At 39.6% G+C, this 17,137-nt stretch overlaps 1 protein-coding gene across 1 annotated transcript in view; it reads left to right on the top strand.

The window, feature by feature from the left end:
• The window catches only part of LOC129170197 (potassium/sodium hyperpolarization-activated cyclic nucleotide-gated channel 1), a 90,309-nt gene that overhangs the window by 44,283 nt on the left and 28,889 nt on the right, over window positions 1–17,137 (top strand). Inside the window, exon 4 of the mRNA XM_054757484.1 lies at window positions 15,636–15,854. Coding sequence (XP_054613459.1) covers window positions 15,636–15,854 — 219 coding nt within the window. The remainder of the gene's footprint in view (window positions 1–15,635; window positions 15,855–17,137) is intronic.

Raw genomic sequence — 17,137 nt, 5'->3', positions numbered from 1 at the left:
TTTCTTCATGCGCAGAACACAGGTCACAGTTATATTTGAATCACGCTGACATTTTGTGTGTTTTTAACAGTACTTGAGATCTCAACATTGGTTTGGTTTGGTTTGGTTTGGTTTAGTTTATTTGAACATGAAGGTTACAATGGAATACATCTCGTGAATCATTTTTTGACAGTTCCACATGTCCAAAAGGAGTAGGAAGAAGCAAAGCTTATTTAATCCTACCCCCCATCCATTCTACATCTAGTACAGTACATGTAGTTCACTTCCTGGATTCCATGTCATGTTTTCAGTGATAGTCAGGATAACACATAATAGATAACGGTGAGATAACCCTCCCCCCAAAAAAAGAGAGAATATTCATAATAATGATAATATGATGACAATACTAAATAAATAAATAAATAAATAAGAACAAAGCTTTTTTTTTTTTTTTAAACACAACAAAGAAAATTATAAAAAAAATAAATAAATAAATAGAAATAAATAAATAACAAATAAAATTTAATTAAATAAATAAAAAATAAAATAAAATAAAATAAAATAGAAAATAAAAAAATAAATAAATAAAATAAAATAACAAACCTGACAGAACAATCAGGACTCTTCTGCCTTGTATTTGGCAAACATCAACTGCTTGTATTGTTTTTTGAATTTGCTCATCTCTGTACATTGTTTGAGTTCTTTACTCAATCCGTTCCATAATTTAATTCCACACACGGAAATGCTATGGGTTTTCAGCGTTGTTCTCGCATATAAATGTTTTAGGTTTAATTTTCCTCTAAGATCATATTTCTCCTCATTGGCCAAAAATGGTATTGCTGGGCTTAAATTTTGAGGAAATGTTGTTTAAAAATGTTTAAAAACGTAAGCATTTAGCTCTGGTATGTTTTTAGAGTGTCTTCTTGAAAATGTGTCCCAATACAACTTTTTCATTTCAGATACAATTCAAAATATTACAGCAAAAACTACATTACAAAAACTACATAGTGTGCATTGACAGAGTATACTGTAGTTTAATACATGGCGGAAGTCATGCCTCTCTTTAATACAGCTGACAAGACAGAATTTCAAGAAATGCTCCAAACGTTTTATAGACATTATGAATTGCCTGCCAGAAAATGCACCTCACAAAAGGCAATTCCACAACTTTACAAAGTAAAAGGTGACATATTCATGGAAATATTGCGTTATTATGGTATTGCGAGGATCCTTGTGTTTTGTGCTGCTTCGGATTCGCACTGAGCTTGGTCGGGTTGAATTTCCCCGGTTCTGTGCCACTGTGTGAGGGGCGCCGTTTTTTTTTTTTTTTCAAACTTCGACGTCACTCTTGCCAGCAGGTTACCACACGCTTTTGTTGTGACCACTTGGGCTCTACCCGGGCGCTGCTGGGTAGAAGTGTTGGAGCAGACTGTGGAAGGGACTGCTTGTATCTGTATCTGTGAGTGCTGATATTGGAGATTTTAGATGCTGATATTGGACCGATAGCTGATTATATTACATCCTGAGTTGAAAATTCTTACTGTAAAAATATATTACGGTGCCCATCAGGTGCATGTCTATCATTTTTTCTAAAAAAAAAAAACAAAACAAACTTTATGTCTTAGCATCCCCCCCAGAGATTGCATTTGTCTCCAAATTGATGGGAAATAGCTTGTTGACAGTTACATACAGCAGTGGTTCCCAAACAGACACGTACCCCCTAATCCTGCACACTTGAGAAACATAAACCTTTTCTAATCTTCATTAACTTGAAATATTTAACCTGATTAATTGCTGAATTAATCTTATAGTAAGTAAGTAATTCTGGTTCAAAAATGTGTATTTTGCATGGTCAAATTTTGATAGAGGACTGATAAACAGATAAGTATTCCTCCTACATATCTTTTATTTCATCCGCATGTTGGGATCCTTCCACTTGCAATCGCTATGATTTAAGTCTGCACATTAATTTGAAACCAAATTTTAAAGGGAAAGTTTAACAAACATGATAGAGTATCCAAAGTACAAAAGTACATACAACCAGCAATAAAACCTCATTTTGGGGGGAATCCCCACTCTCTCATCCTGGCACGCACATACTCTATCTACATTGACAGGTTTTCACAGCGCGGGGATTGGAAGACCAATATAAATGAAATCGTAAAGATTAAACACTCTTCATGCGCAACATAATCGTGAAACTTACTTACTTATTCATATAACTAACACAGAGCAATGAAGAACGTCATGCTCTGTCTCCTTTCTTCTTTCCGCTCTGACTGTGCGCTCTTTAGGTGCACTCGGAATTGTGAGAGTTGGTAAGCTAATTAGGCAGGCACGCTCGTGATTGAAGCTTACAATAGAGATGTTAAACACAATGCGAATTACATTGATAGTAGATGTGATGTTACAGTTTATCTTCTCATAGGACAATACTGTAGAAATGAACTTATTGTCTAAGTAGCTGGCAACACAAGTGCGTAGCAATATAATTGTATCTTGCCTACAGTCAAGCATGGTGGTTGAAGCGTCATAGCCTGGGGCTGCACGACTGCTGCTGGCACTGGCGGAGCTGCGGTTCATTGAGGGGAAACATGAATTCCAACACGTACATGGGGAAATTGGCAGTTTTCCAAGCTGATAAGGAGCCCAAACACGTTAGGGTTTGTCCGCCTCCTCAGCCGTGGAGAAACAGACCGCTGTTGTCCACTCAGAGTGACGTGATGGTGTGGAAGCACGCACAGTCCTCCTAGGTGATGCAGATTGTAAACGCTCGCCTCAGGACGTCTCTTGCCTTCTCATCCCCCCGCCCCGACAAACACTTGCGCGCTTCCACATGCAAACAGACGTCAGCTCTCCTCAGCATCACATCTCTACTTTTCGTGGCAACCACGTGATCCCAATTCCACCGTGCATTATTCATGCAAACAAACACTCCTCTGTTTGCACCGAAATGACTGTCACAGTTCATCCTGATTATGTACACAAAACTGTGGAAACACCACCATTTGCCACACATTATTAAACGATGATGAACTCATCTGCAGTCATGCAAAAAACCTAATGAACAGTCCAAATATGCGCTGCACCTCTCGTCCTGAATAAATCTCACATACTGCCTCATTGGGATCAATATCGAATCATGTAAAAATCCTAATTAGCTGCACCCCTGCGTGGCATCATTTGCATGAAGTGCTTTAGCCACCACAGGAGGTTCTCAGTGAAAACTAATAGAGAATAAGTCTGTGTTAGAGTTTAAAACAAGAGGAGTTTAAAGCAGAAAGAGCCTGGTGACATGTTGAGACGGCAGCTGTGTGATAGCGCACCTATATATAGCTCTCACAGGGAACGGGAGGGTGATGCTTATATGATGAATTTATATTTACCACAGATGCAAGGATGGCAGAATTCTTGCCTGGGCTTGTTTGTGCAACTGTTACGCCAGAAACCATAGGGAATTTTCGAACAAAAAGAAGTCTCTGCTTGCGAACTTCTACATCCCCGCTATTCATGGGGGTTACGATCAAAGACTAGGTGTCAGTGATGTTACTGTAATGTTCAGTGAGACACACAAAGACCAGACTTTGCCGGAACAAAAGGCTTTTATTGCAGGTTTGAATGATCCCACAACAGGCACAATAATCCCTAATAAAAATCCCTACACTGTTGCTGCAGTAACTCATGCCAAGGTAAAACTCAACAACCCCCACCCAAAACTCAACTGAAACCCCACAATGTCACTTCTTGTGCGCCTCTATTTCAGGTCCCCCAGGGAACACATTTATAGTAACACACATTTATGTCTTAATAGCTTATTTTCTGTTATTATATCTACTATATTGGGTAATACGAGTGTAAAGGTGACTATAGAGATTTTATTTCATGTCTAGAGGGCTCTAAGTATGTTAAAACCCGTATTTAGAAGGTCGTAAACAGGTTTTCTATGCTCTAACTCTGAAAATATTCCATTTATATATAAGGAATCCTACTTAACGGAAATTCACACGGTCGGGTCTTGATCCAATTAACCGCGATAAACTGACTGATCGTGAATTTTCCCCACAGTAGTTGAAATCCCATCGCGAGTTTGTGTTGCGCAGTCCAGTCTTTTTGTTGTTTGGTTATTAAAAGCAAAAAAACATGTCTTCTACATACGTTTGCCATTCTGTGCTTCTCAAATATGGTATAATAGTGTCTACCGTTATCTGGCATCAAAGTTTGTCTTTGGTGCATGTCTGCCCTCCACTGAGTCCCATTCTGCTTGTAATAGTCCGGCCCAGCAAGGACTGGAGATACTGCCGAGTGGGACAGTAGTAGGACTGTTATCTGCTTGACTAATGGCCTTAGAGTAGCTTCTTAGTCCTAAGCGGCCGCATTTACTTAATCACCAGACAAGATAATGTTGCTGTGTCAGGTGAGAGGGCGATGGGGCTGTTGGGATGACTTTACAGCGTAAGGACTTTGGTCTACATCCTTCTCCTGCCAAGTCCAAGCTTAGAAGAAGAGGAAGGCAACTGGGTAGCTTTTCTTGTGTGTAAGTAGTGTAGTTCGACACACTTAATAAACAAAATGCTTTTGTCCACTTGCCAAAAGTTTGGTTCAGTACAGTATGCATTTTTCCAGTGTTTCCATTGTCAAACGTCCCATATTATACTATTTGTCAACAATTTAAAATAAGTGTGATGCTGGAATTTACACCGTCTAAAAGTGCTTTTAGTAAGCTCTTCTGGCAACATGCCATTTTGTGTGTCTGTAGCTTTAATGCTAATGAGCTGTGTTTGTCCACAAGTGTGTGGCTCCAAGAAGCGCTACATTGCACCTTATCCACTTTTTACATATACACTAACTCTGCACTTGTCCAACGGAATAGATGCCATATGTCACACACAACAACAACGTGACATTAAGTGAGTGAGTGGAACAGGACCACACAAACGTTAGCAACACTAGCATAGCTATGTGAGCTACGGTGCTAACGTTACAGTTCCGTTTTAACAGCAACAGTTAGGTTCGCCTATTCACTGAAGAAACACAAACCAATCAGATTTATAGCTCCCACATCTGTAGCTGATTGACAGATAGCTGGCAGAGCACCAGGCTTTATTTTAAGATGTGTTGCAAAGCCTGGTTTATTTATTTATTTATTTATTCCAAAGCTAGCTTCTGTGAAGTGTATACACGGGCAGGGCCGGCTGCCCCATCAGGCAATATTGGCAGATGGTAAGATTGCCGTGGCCTCTAGGGGGCGCCAAAAAATCAGGGGGAAATTCATCATCAATCTCCCTCCATTGTTTTCTATGCCGCTTATCCTCATTTGGGTCGCGGGGGTATGCTGGAACCTATCCCAGCTAACTTTGGGCAAGAGGCGGGGTACACCCTGGACTGGTCGCAAGCCAATCGCAGGGACAATCATTCACGCTCACATTCATACCTATGGACAATTTAGAGTCGCCAATTAAACTAACATGCATGCTTTTTGACGGTAGGAGAAAACCGGAATACCCGGAGAAAACCCACACAAACACGGGGAGAACATGCAAACTCCACACAGAGATGCAATCCATGCTATGGCATAGAAACAGGAGTTCAGAACATTCAGAGTGACATTTTTTAAGTTATAGTTATATGCTGCCCCCACGACCCGATCTCAGTCTAGTTAAATAAAAATGTTTTAAAAGTCAAATAAATTGAACGGTATTTGTCAAAGAAATGTAAAAAATAAAAACAACAACAACGACTAATATGTCCAAACCTTGTGATGAATCATGCGATGGCAATGATGCTGTGTACAGTGTAAATCATTCACGTCTCGGCAATCCACAAACCAAACCAAATGGAACTGAACCAGGCTTAGAGGCTCTCAGTCAGTCAGGTGTCGTGGGCCATTTTTTTCTATGTGTCTTCCCAAACCTTCCAAAATGATATGGATGCACCGGTTGTTGTTGTTTCTTTCTTTTGGGGTTGTTTCATTCATTCTGACTGATAATGATGCCAGGCGCTGACTCAGAAATGTGCTCAGAAAACGCTGGGATTATTTCCACCGGAGCTGTCAAAATGTCAGACGTGTCAACCAAAGACGGCGCCCTGATAAGGCGTTTTTTTGGGGGGCGGTGGGGGTGGAGCACTTGCCTTTTTATCGTGAGGGTACCTGTGATGACAGGCAACGACGGGGCCGTTTCTCTTCCTTGTTTTGAGTAACCCTTGTGCTAATCAGGGAATGGAGAGGTTGACGTTTGAGAGTGCAGCAAAATAGAAGACAAAGCATCTTATTTGGCAGAACGCCATTCACACTGAAGACCATCCACGGCTGAAATATGTCGGGGAATGAAACCAGAGTGGGCTGAGCACTCATGAGACAGTTAGCATCACTGTCTAAAACTCATGCCTGCCTGCAGATCCATTCTCACGAGTTCAAAGTCCGCTTTGCCTTCTGTGCATGGTCGGGAAGAACAGCTTGTTTTTTAAACTTGATTATGTAATTGGCAAATGAATATTGTGCATCGCATTCCGTTTTAGCCACGCATGGGACAGCTTGCCGGATTTTAGTGAGTTATATGATTGAGTAATTAGAAGAGTTAAAGCGGATGTTGTGTCTGCTAATGTCGAAACGGTAAAGAGAATACGCCTACAACAGCATTTTACGTATGAAAAAAGCATATAATAAAAGGAGAAGTTTACACATACTCACCATGAGCATGAATATCGTTGCAATTTGCGGCTTTTTGTGCTTTATTTGGACCGTTCTTTTTGCAGGGTTAAATCATTATACAACATTCATCTTCAATGATTTTTAAAAACATGAATTGAGGGCACAAGTTTGAATTTATTTTTGATTGTCTCTAATTTACACAGGCTCAAAAATAGACAAACACCCCTACTAATACTTGGTTGACTGTCCCTTATCAAGTTTCAGCTCAACCACATGCTTTTTGCACCGATCAACAAAGTTGTGGCCCACTCCTTTTGACATAATTTGTAGCGTTCATCAATTGACTGAAACAGTTTACAGACTATTTTTCATTCTCACAGGAATAAGGAAAGAATGCGTCCCTCGGGTTGCGTACTTTTATCTGGTCGCACATGCGCAAATGCCAACACAGCAAACAGGCGATTCCGGCGCATGATTACCAAAATAAAGCGTAGTGAAACATTTTTAATATATATATATATGTTCTTTTTCAAACTAATTGTGGTCAATATGTGCACAAATAATAAGCTACATACAGTATGTATCTATATAGCATTTACATCCATTCATACAATATATAACTTAACATTGTTTTCAAATAAAAAAACAACTCATTTTGAAGGTGTGGCGGCATTTATTTTGCCGTGGCGGTGCGCCACGATCAATTACATGTTTCGGAAACCCTGACGTCATCGAGGCCTCCCTGCTTAGGCTGCTGCCCCCACGACCCGATCTCAGATGAGCGGTAGAAGATGGATGGATGGATTGATTTGCATTATTTCTTATGGACAAACTTGATTCAGTTAGACTACCTTTCAGTTTGAGTCGTACCTTCTGGAACGGATTAATGGCGCTAACAAAGGTTCCACCTTTGTATCATTCGTTGGTCTTGTCACACAGTTTCAAGTTTCTTAGTTCCTTTCATGGCGATGCGGTTTTGCGACAAAAAGAAGACAGCCCAAAATTATTTTTAAAAAATGATTATGGTTGTTCACACGGGTGATTGCAATAGTTTGACAAAGATTTGGGATGAGATTTAGTCCTTAAACATGTGATAATGAAGCCTGCCAGTGCCAGTGCATGTCAGTGCTCTACTTTTAAACAAAGGCCGAGCTGCTGGAGGATGAATATTCACTATGTTGCTTATTTGGCGGCATGCAGCGTTTAATTAGAACAACTCGCAAAGCAGCTTGAATACATTTGCTGCGTTCACCTCATTTGTTAAAAGCCCAAATTCCAGGCGGAAGCCACATTGTTTTTGTATGTGTGTGGAAGAAAACGTGTTAATACGGCAGTGAGTCACTATCCATCCCCAGATGACCGAGGGTTACGTGACAACGGGATGCACGACCCGAGGACTTTTCCTGATGATTTGTTTATAACGTAGCGATGGATGGAGAATATCAGTCGTTTGACTGGTGAAACAAAATCAATATGTATGATTGGCCTCATCATGTACCTTCTGTGAGTCATTGAATACAAATGAAACTGATGCAGCCCCAAAAAAACAGCAGTTAGTTCAGCACACTGGTGTGAAAAATAATAACTACATTATCATTTGTTTTTCTGGCACCACACAGAGCCCACGTAAGGCGGGAACTCTGTGTACAGCACATTGTTGAAGCCTTTTCCATCCACATTTCAGCATAAAAACAGTGTGGCTCTCGCATTTTAGAAAATTACAAAATGACTTCCTGCATGATAACAAAGTCGTTTCAGCAGCCGTGTCTATTCACGCCACATACTATTTATCATGGTGTCCCAATAACCTGCCATCACTACTGCACGCTGCTCCTCCTTTTCCTGTAATGCCAAGCTGCTTAAATTGGAGCGTTACCATAATGACGTATTTCCATTAATTCTAGGCTCCAGTAATTCCTCAAATAGTGGCCTCTGTTGTACAGTAATTTAATGCTGCTTGAGTAAATAAACGCAGCACCTCAGATACCTTGCAAAAACTTAAATCCAAGCAAAAAAAAAAAAAAATAGTTTCAATAACTGGTCGATTGCAATAAAAATTGATAGAATATGTCTCTGCCCTCTGCTTCATTGATCACCATTATTTTAAAATTAGCGTCATAACTCCAGCCTTGTTGTTTGCTAACAACCTTTAAGTCCCTTTTTTCTCAGTGTCGCCAGGACACGTGTGTCTGCGTGTGCGAGTGACAGGAAGAAAAGCTGTGACTTGCTTGGTAATTTAAAGTAATTTGACACCTCCTGTTGGTTTGCATGCATAAATCTGAAGACCTCGACTATAAGACAACCTGGGTTTTTTTTCTGATTAATTTTCATTGTGATACACCCATGTACCATAATTTCCGGATTATAAATGTAAAAAAATAAATTTTTTGACTGATGCAATTTATATTCCAGAGGGATTTATAGTCTGGAAAATACACACTCAAAATAAGCAACGTAATCTTCTAACAGAACAAGAACATTTTATTTGCAGATTATAGTATATAGTACAGCACAGATTTTAGTGCATATTACTTAAGATAAGCAAACTGATTTAACATAGAAAGTTCCTGGTAATAAAAAATATCTTATATCTTACTTAATCTTGCTTACTGCCTGAACAGCACGCACGGCATCTGTAAAGCTTTTACATCCGAGTTTCAAGGGAGTGTGCTGCTAAATATTTAAAACTTTGCACAAATAGAACAAATGAATAATCTGATGTCTGCCTGTGAATACTCTCATGCATCCAGTCATTGCATTCTCAGGGCATTCAGTCAATCAAACTGGACTGTTCAGGTTGTCTTAGAAGACGTTTTGTCTCTCATCCGAGCAGGCTTCAGCAGTTCATGCTCAAAGACAAGGCGGGACACACACCAGTCAGACTAGATAGGACAGCTCCAGTCTGAGAGTTTGGTGCAAGATGCAATGTAGTTATCCTCTAAAAAAGGAGGCAAGTGCAGACATAAATGGTTGGCTCTGGTTGGTGTCAAATGACTATCGTTAGGATACAATGGAGTGGGGCCTCTTCATTAGCATCCCATTCAGATGTAATGATGTTCATGGACCCACCTGAAACCAAGGTAGCTGTGCCTTGTTTATTTGTTAGAGGCAGAATGACTAAGATAGTCTGTCAGGACGGGATGAAAGGACAGCATTGTATGTGGAAGAAAGGTGGCGTCGTAGACCTCCCCATCTGTTCAGAGATGGCTTCTCAACCTTAACGTAGATGGCTTCCCTCAATCCTTTTCCAAACATCCTTCTTTTCTGTCAAGAATGTGTATGTTTTTGTCCTCAGAAGAGTGCTCTTTCTCTTTGAGGTGCAGGGAGACCACAGAGTCTCGACATGAAGAACTGATGAAGCCTGCTCGCATGAGAGGCCAAACGTCTTCTAAGACAACCTGAACAGTCCAGTTGCGATCAACTGAATGCTTTGAGAATCCGATGTCTACTCACCAGGCGTGAATTAGCGAGAGAACTGGGACAAAAGATAGAAATATTAGTAATAGAGGCTTTGATGAAAAAAAACAAAAAAAATGATACATATAAATTTGTCATACATCATTTAAATTAGGCCTCATTATTAATTGGTGGAAAAATGTTGAAAAAAATATTTTTTATATTTCAAAACGCATTTGTACTGTACAAATTTAAATCTAAATTGCAAACAAAATTCTCTTATATATATATATATATATATATATATATATATATATATATATATATATATATATATATATATATATATATAATGTTTACGTTATAGGGTTTTTATGTTATACGAAGCGTAAAATACATGTAAATAGCCTAATCCATTCCAAGATCTTCCCAAACTCACCCCCTTGGCACTTCGAAATATTCAAAGTCCACCAAATATGGCGGGAAAATATAAGAAAACGTTAACATAAACATAGTAGAGTAACATTCCAATATAAAATAAGGTAATAAATAAGATTACTCTAAATGAAAAAAACTGAAAAAACAAAAACAATCCTACCGTTCACGAGATGTCTTGATCAGGAGCGCAAGTGGAGGCAGAAGGAGGAGTTGGAGGAGGACTAGCCGTAGTCGAAATGCGACTCAAAGAGTCTAAGAGTCAGCTGGTCTCACAGACAAACGCACACGCACTACACGATAATGCCGTGTGCAAAATTTTAATTTGTAACTTAACTTAATGACTGCACAGTAACACGTAAACTAAAACTAAATCGAATTTCTGAACTTGCACCGACTTGACGCTGTACGTTATATGGAATTTGTTACGTAATACGATGCCAAAACTTTACAGAAATTCTTTACGTTCAGTGGAATTTACGTAAAAGAAGGTTTACATTATGCGAGGTACTACTGTATATATATATTTTTTAAAAACTATAATAGTAATCAAAGTAGTTGGATAAGAACATGTTTAAAATGTTGGCATTGGTTTTTGCAATGTCTTTATTTGTCTCCAAATAATGTTCCAGCTTACAATAAATGCCTTACCCCTAATAGAGCCCGGTATTCAACCACAATACAGCATGATTTATTTATTAATATGCTTAATAAAACCGTCATAGCGTGAAGCCGCGAAATTCAAAGCGTGAAGTGGCGAGGGACTTTTTAATGACTTCTCTTAATGTGACATGCACTGCATTTTTAAGTATGTCAATCCATCCGTCCACTTTGAATTTTATATAAAATATGCCCTAAAACACTACTAATATTTACAACAACCTTAAAAAAAACAACAACTGAACGCAGCGCAATTCCCAGTTGTCCTGGCCGATGTGACCCCGAGTGCAAACAACAGAATTGTATGACAAAGCAATTACATCGTGCAACATTTCCTAGGGTAGAGCCTTGCAGACGCAGCTCTTCTATATATCTGCACACTAACAACGTACCAAGTGCAGTGAGTCACAGCAGCTTATCTCGCAAAAAAACTACTTTTTTTTCTCCCCTTTCCTTGCTTTTCCGTGCATGAAAAAGGGTGAACACAAACATTGGGCCATGTGGCTCAATAAACAGTCATCTCAGCCACGCATACAATGCTGCAATGCTAACACGTGTGAAAAGGACACCTCGTGACCTGGCAAATGTCATTTGTTCCGGCGACAGGATCAGCTGGCTTTGTGTTCTCCTTGCGTGCAAATGGAATAGTCGGTGTATATGCTTTATGACGCAAAGAAGGAAGAAGTTGCTCACACAAGACGAAAAAAAAAAGACACATTTTCTCATCTGTCTCCATTAGAAACAACTAATCAGCATGTAGATGAGAAGTGATGAGTCATCCCGGCCAGATGATTATTAGCTGTGCAAAAGCATCCCAGTTGGATGGAAGAGCGTGGCATCTGGACATGATTACCTGCGCCAAGGCAGCTGGATCCTTGCAAAGATCAATAAAGACGCTTCTGGTTGGGACATGGTAGCATGTCACTGAAATAGACAAGAAATGAGATTTCTTTCATTAGTTATTCCCTAGCTCTCCCGAATAAGAATATGCTCCGTCAACATTTTTTTCATCACAAGCTAGCACAAGCAGCAGGTGTTAAACTAGAAAGTCGTGAAATTTGCCTGTGATTGGAACATACTGTACTGTCGTGTAGGGTGATGGCGTTCACAGATGAATCCTCGATAGGTGCCTTCTCTTTGCTCGAGGGAAGGTTTCACTTCTGCAGAAAGTTTCTATGTTAATGAGGAGGATGGGTGCTGCTGTGACTTCTCCAAAGGCAAAGGATATAGGGGTAGATGAGAAAGTAGAGTAGATGGCACCATACCAGAGTGTTTTCCGTCAATGTCTTTAATAAACTACGATAAACTTTTAACACTCGAAAGTCAAATTGTGTTTGTAGCTGCATGCTACAAGTGCGTCGTCTCCTCTAATGGATCAGTGAGTTATTACTAGATAATCCTACCTTGTTCAAGTGCCTGCAAATTAAATGACTGTTACTAAATTACAAGAACTAATACATTTGTGTAGGCTCAAGGAATGAATCAGCAAAATATGGGATCTCTAAAGATCGCATTGACCCAAATATAAGACAGTATTTTTATCGTAAACAGTGTGAAAAAGGCGGGTCAACTTATATTCAGGGCTTGATAGATTTATACATGCAAACCACTTCTACCCAAGCAAGTCAGAGCATTTCTTCTTCTTGGACAAGTTAGCACAGATAAGAGGAATTATGACGCTAATATTAAGATAATGGTCAACTGCAGAGCAACTAAGAAATATTTTATTGATACTACTGTTGTCTACTACTAGTTGACTACTACTGTTGATGGCGTTTTTATATGGGTATCACAAGATCTTGTGTCACAAGGTCTCACGAGATTAAAACGTTACAAGAGTTCTCGTTAAGAAAAAAAAAAGTCTCACAGGCACTGGTGCGGGGACGATAAAGAAATGAATTAATAACGGTATAAATGGAAACGAAGTTGATCATTTTGCCGGCCTCAATATATTGCCATGTGAATGTCTGTTTTCCTCGTCTCTCGGCTCCAAACAGGCAGGAAGAGGATTCACTCTGTTCATTGGTTTCAGCACCGTGGCGCATTTGTTCCACAGAACAATGGCGTGGACGGAGTGAGCCTTTTTATTACTCATACAGTCTCTTTGTCTTGGTGGGTGGAGGCGAGGCCGGAAGCATACCCACAGAGTGCAGAAAAGTGTAACATAGTAGAAATGAAATATGTTTTATATTTTTTCATTGTACTTTTGTTAAAAGTTATGTTAAAATCTCCTCCCGTCTCCTTCCTGTAGACCCAATCTTGTGTATCACACACACAAAAGCACTCAGCCTGACACATCTACCTTTATGTTTACGGCTTCACAGACAGTTAGAAAACATAGAACTCTTAACATTGCACGTAACTTCTGGGTCGCTACATCATCAGTGTTATGGTTGATTTTAAACAAGCGTGTAATAAACTCCTCTCTACAGGCAAGTATGATTTTGTAGTGACCACAAAGTTTTGTGTTGTGTTAAGAGTTTGTGATGTCAGGCTGTTTGTGTGGCCGTGAATGCTTAGCGTGCTTGTGTGTGTGTGTGTGTGTGTGTGTGTGTGAGACGACGGCTGTGTTCGCTGATGCTTCTTTGGCTACGGTTGCTGATATTCTTCCAGCTGACCACATTAAAGCGCAGACGTGGTTAATGTACTGAAAATCTCAGCAAGTGGTACCGGAACCCCGGGCTCCATCCCTAAGACCAGTGGTTTCTTGCTTGCAAATTACAATTTTTAGGATTTGAGCTACAAGAACTATTTTTTTTTTTTTAGGTACTAGCAAAATATGGGACCTCTAATTATGTTAATTATTTAGACCAGGGGGGTCCAATGTCCGACCTGATGACCTTTTGTAGCTCGCAGCTTGTTTTTTGTTGTTGCATTTTATATTCTAAAAATAAAATTAAACTCAGCCATCAAAACATTACAAAGGGGAATTAAGGCCACACTGAAAAGACAAAAAGAGTTGATGGCGCCGCTGTGTTTGGCTTTCGGCTTTCTCTTCTGCACACTGGTTTTTAATGTTTTTAAAGACGTGTCACCGTTATTATTTATGATCGCTTTACACTCCTTGATATCCGCACCGCATCAATTGGACTTAGACAGTCAAATGTTCCACCACCATTCCTGGCGTCTATACTACCGCTGCTGAGACGTTCCATCGGCTTACTTGCCGGCGAATCACTCCGTGGAAGACGCGGAAAGAGGTGTGGATTACACATCAGATTGAGGACCTACCTGGCTTTACAAGACATGACGGTTGACATAGACATGATGTGGCAGCGAGATCACCTCCTTTGTGGGTTTTTTTTGGTGTTATTTCTTGAATTCAATAGTGTTTCTTGTGTTCTTTTTCAAATGAAAGCATTTGCAGCTTCCTTTGGCTCCGTTTCGGGTTATTTTGCTGCAAAAGAAAAGCAGAGACTTGACTTGAGAAACACGATTGAGTTTAAGAAATATGACAAAACACAAAGGTGGTGTTTGTGTTGATGTTGCTTCATTGGAAGCATAAGTAACCTTAAATGTTCATTTATCCTTTTCTTTCTTCATTTATATGCATTTTGCATCGTTTTCTTCATGTAAAACAATAACGGTAAAACCATAAAAACAAGTTTTGTGTTCATGTTTCTGGCTTTCTGGAACGGCTTAATTGGATTTACATTATGTTTTATGGGAAAATGTATTGGGTTAAAAGTACCTTTCAGTTTTCTGCATTGAATTAATGACGCTAACCAACGTTTCACTGTATTGCGGGAAAAAAAAAGCTGCATTCAAGTAATTACCGTTCGCCCTCTTTGAAGCGCCACCCGTTATTCGGCCTCTTATCGTTCCCCGTGGACCACATTGCTCGTGTAGTGTCTCCCGGTGTTTGCGCAGCTTTAATCTGATTAATCACGAGTCAACAATGCCATAAAAAAGAAGACGAGTGCTCCCGAGCACAGCCGGACACACCGCCGGTTCATCGTGGCGGGCCGCTATCATCGTGTGGCTCAAGGCTCTGAAGGGAAATGACTCCCGCCCTGTGCGCTCATTTGTAAGATGGAGGTGTCCCGTGACTAAATCCTCAATTTGGAAGTGCATACACACTCAAGTTGATCTGATGCATGACTGTCAGTGAGTCCCGGTGTGATGTGTTCAGGACCGCAGCAGCAGAAGTGCCGCCATCTCTCTCCCAATGAATCCAATTACACAACACAATCCCATCCTTGCTTCCTTCTCTAAGGGAAAAGACGCTTCAGACTTGTGTAAATAATGCAACTTTTTTCCAGCGCTGAACTGTTTTTCACCCCTCAGCAAATGGAAAATGAATCAGAGCAGGTAGAAGAAAAAGAAGTGAACGCTGAAAGAAAAGTTCAGACAGTGAGCGAGGGCATTAGGCTGTGAGGCGTATGGAGACCATGTTGGCACAATGCTGCGGAGAAGTTCAGTGATCCATCAAAGAGAAGCCTCTCTGTCCTCGCCTTGCCTCGCAGTAACTTCCTCTCCACCCCTTTCTTTTTCTCTATCTCTCCATCCATTGCAGAACGTTTCCTGGGGCAAGCAGTACTCGTACGCCCTCTTCAAAGCCATGAGCCACATGCTGTGCATCGGCTATGGTGCCCGGGCGCCAGTGAGCATGTCTGACCTGTGGATAACCATGCTGAGCATGATTGTGGGCGCCACGTGCTACGCCATGTTTGTGGGCCACGCCACGGCTCTGATCCAGTCCCTGGACTCTTCACGCAGACAGTACCAAGAGAAGGTAAGGACGGGATGCTGGTCTACCTCTCGTTTGTTAGGGTTTTCAAACTATTTTCTATAGAGAGACAAAGGTGAAGGTGAAGGTGAGTTGCAGCTCACCTCTTCTCATATTATGTTGTTTTACTCTCAACACCCTGTCAAAAGTGTAGCAAAAAAAGACATAAAAGCCAAAGAAGAAGCTAAATCTGCGCAGTTAATACTGTGATTCTTTTTAAACTGAGTGTTTGTGAGGTAAGGTACGCTGAAATCTCAAAAGGGGATGTGAAGGTGGTTCAAATGTGACATCATGCAAGATGACGGCACTTTTTTATATATGTTTTTATATATGTTGAAAAAAGCCAAAGAAAAAGCATTATTATGCATTGATTTATTTAGCAGCTCTTTTTGGTGCAGGTTATTTCGTGAAAAAAATTCAAATTCCAATGAAAACAAAAATAAATAAATTAATAATTATTTTTAAAAATATGTTTATAAAAAAAGTCAAATAAATAATAAGCTTTAATAAATAAAAAGCATTATTATTCATTGTTTTATTTGGCAGCTCTAAAATGCTCTTTTTTTCATGACAAGAAGAAAAATGCTAATAAAATAATCAAATTAATTAATTAACAATTATTATTTTTAAAGAATAATAATTAAAAAGATATTTTTGAAAGCCAAAGAAAAAGCATTATTATGCATTAATTTATTTAGCAGCTCTAAAATTCTCTTTTTGGTGTCTTTTTTCATATAAAATTACAAATTCCAATAAAAAGGCAAAAATAAATGAATTAATAATTATTTTTAAATATGTGTTTTTAAAAAAGACAAATAAAAAGCATTATTATGCATTATTTTATATAGCCTAACAGCCCAATGTGGGGGGGCAATAATAAGTGTTGAGGGAAAAGCCAAAGAAAAAGCAAAACACAGTTAATCTGCGATGCTATCTAAACTGAAGTCCGATGAGATCTGCTGAGATCTCACATGACGACAGGGGTTCCAAACGAAATTGTCACGTGATGTCATGCAAGACAGCGGTTGATTTGTTCTTGGAATGAGTGTTGCAAAAAAAAGCAAAAGAAAAAGCAAACCACACTGAGTTAATTATGTGATAAGCTCAACTGAGGTTTGCATAATGATGAGAGTTCAAAATATGACTTTTTCAGAACTCTATCGTAGAAAATTTTGGAAGATTCCGAGTTGTACGATAGCTCCGAGCATTTTCTGCGATTTCTGACTGAATTGTCGCAATAGCAAATCGGCCTTACATTGTTTGCAACTACTAAATAATATGAATGTCTT

Source organism: Dunckerocampus dactyliophorus, chromosome 17 (assembly GCF_027744805.1).
Source record: "Dunckerocampus dactyliophorus isolate RoL2022-P2 chromosome 17, RoL_Ddac_1.1, whole genome shotgun sequence".
NCBI classification, from domain to species: Eukaryota; Metazoa; Chordata; class Actinopteri; order Syngnathiformes; family Syngnathidae; genus Dunckerocampus; species Dunckerocampus dactyliophorus.
This window is presented reverse-complemented; position numbering and strand designations above follow the sequence as displayed.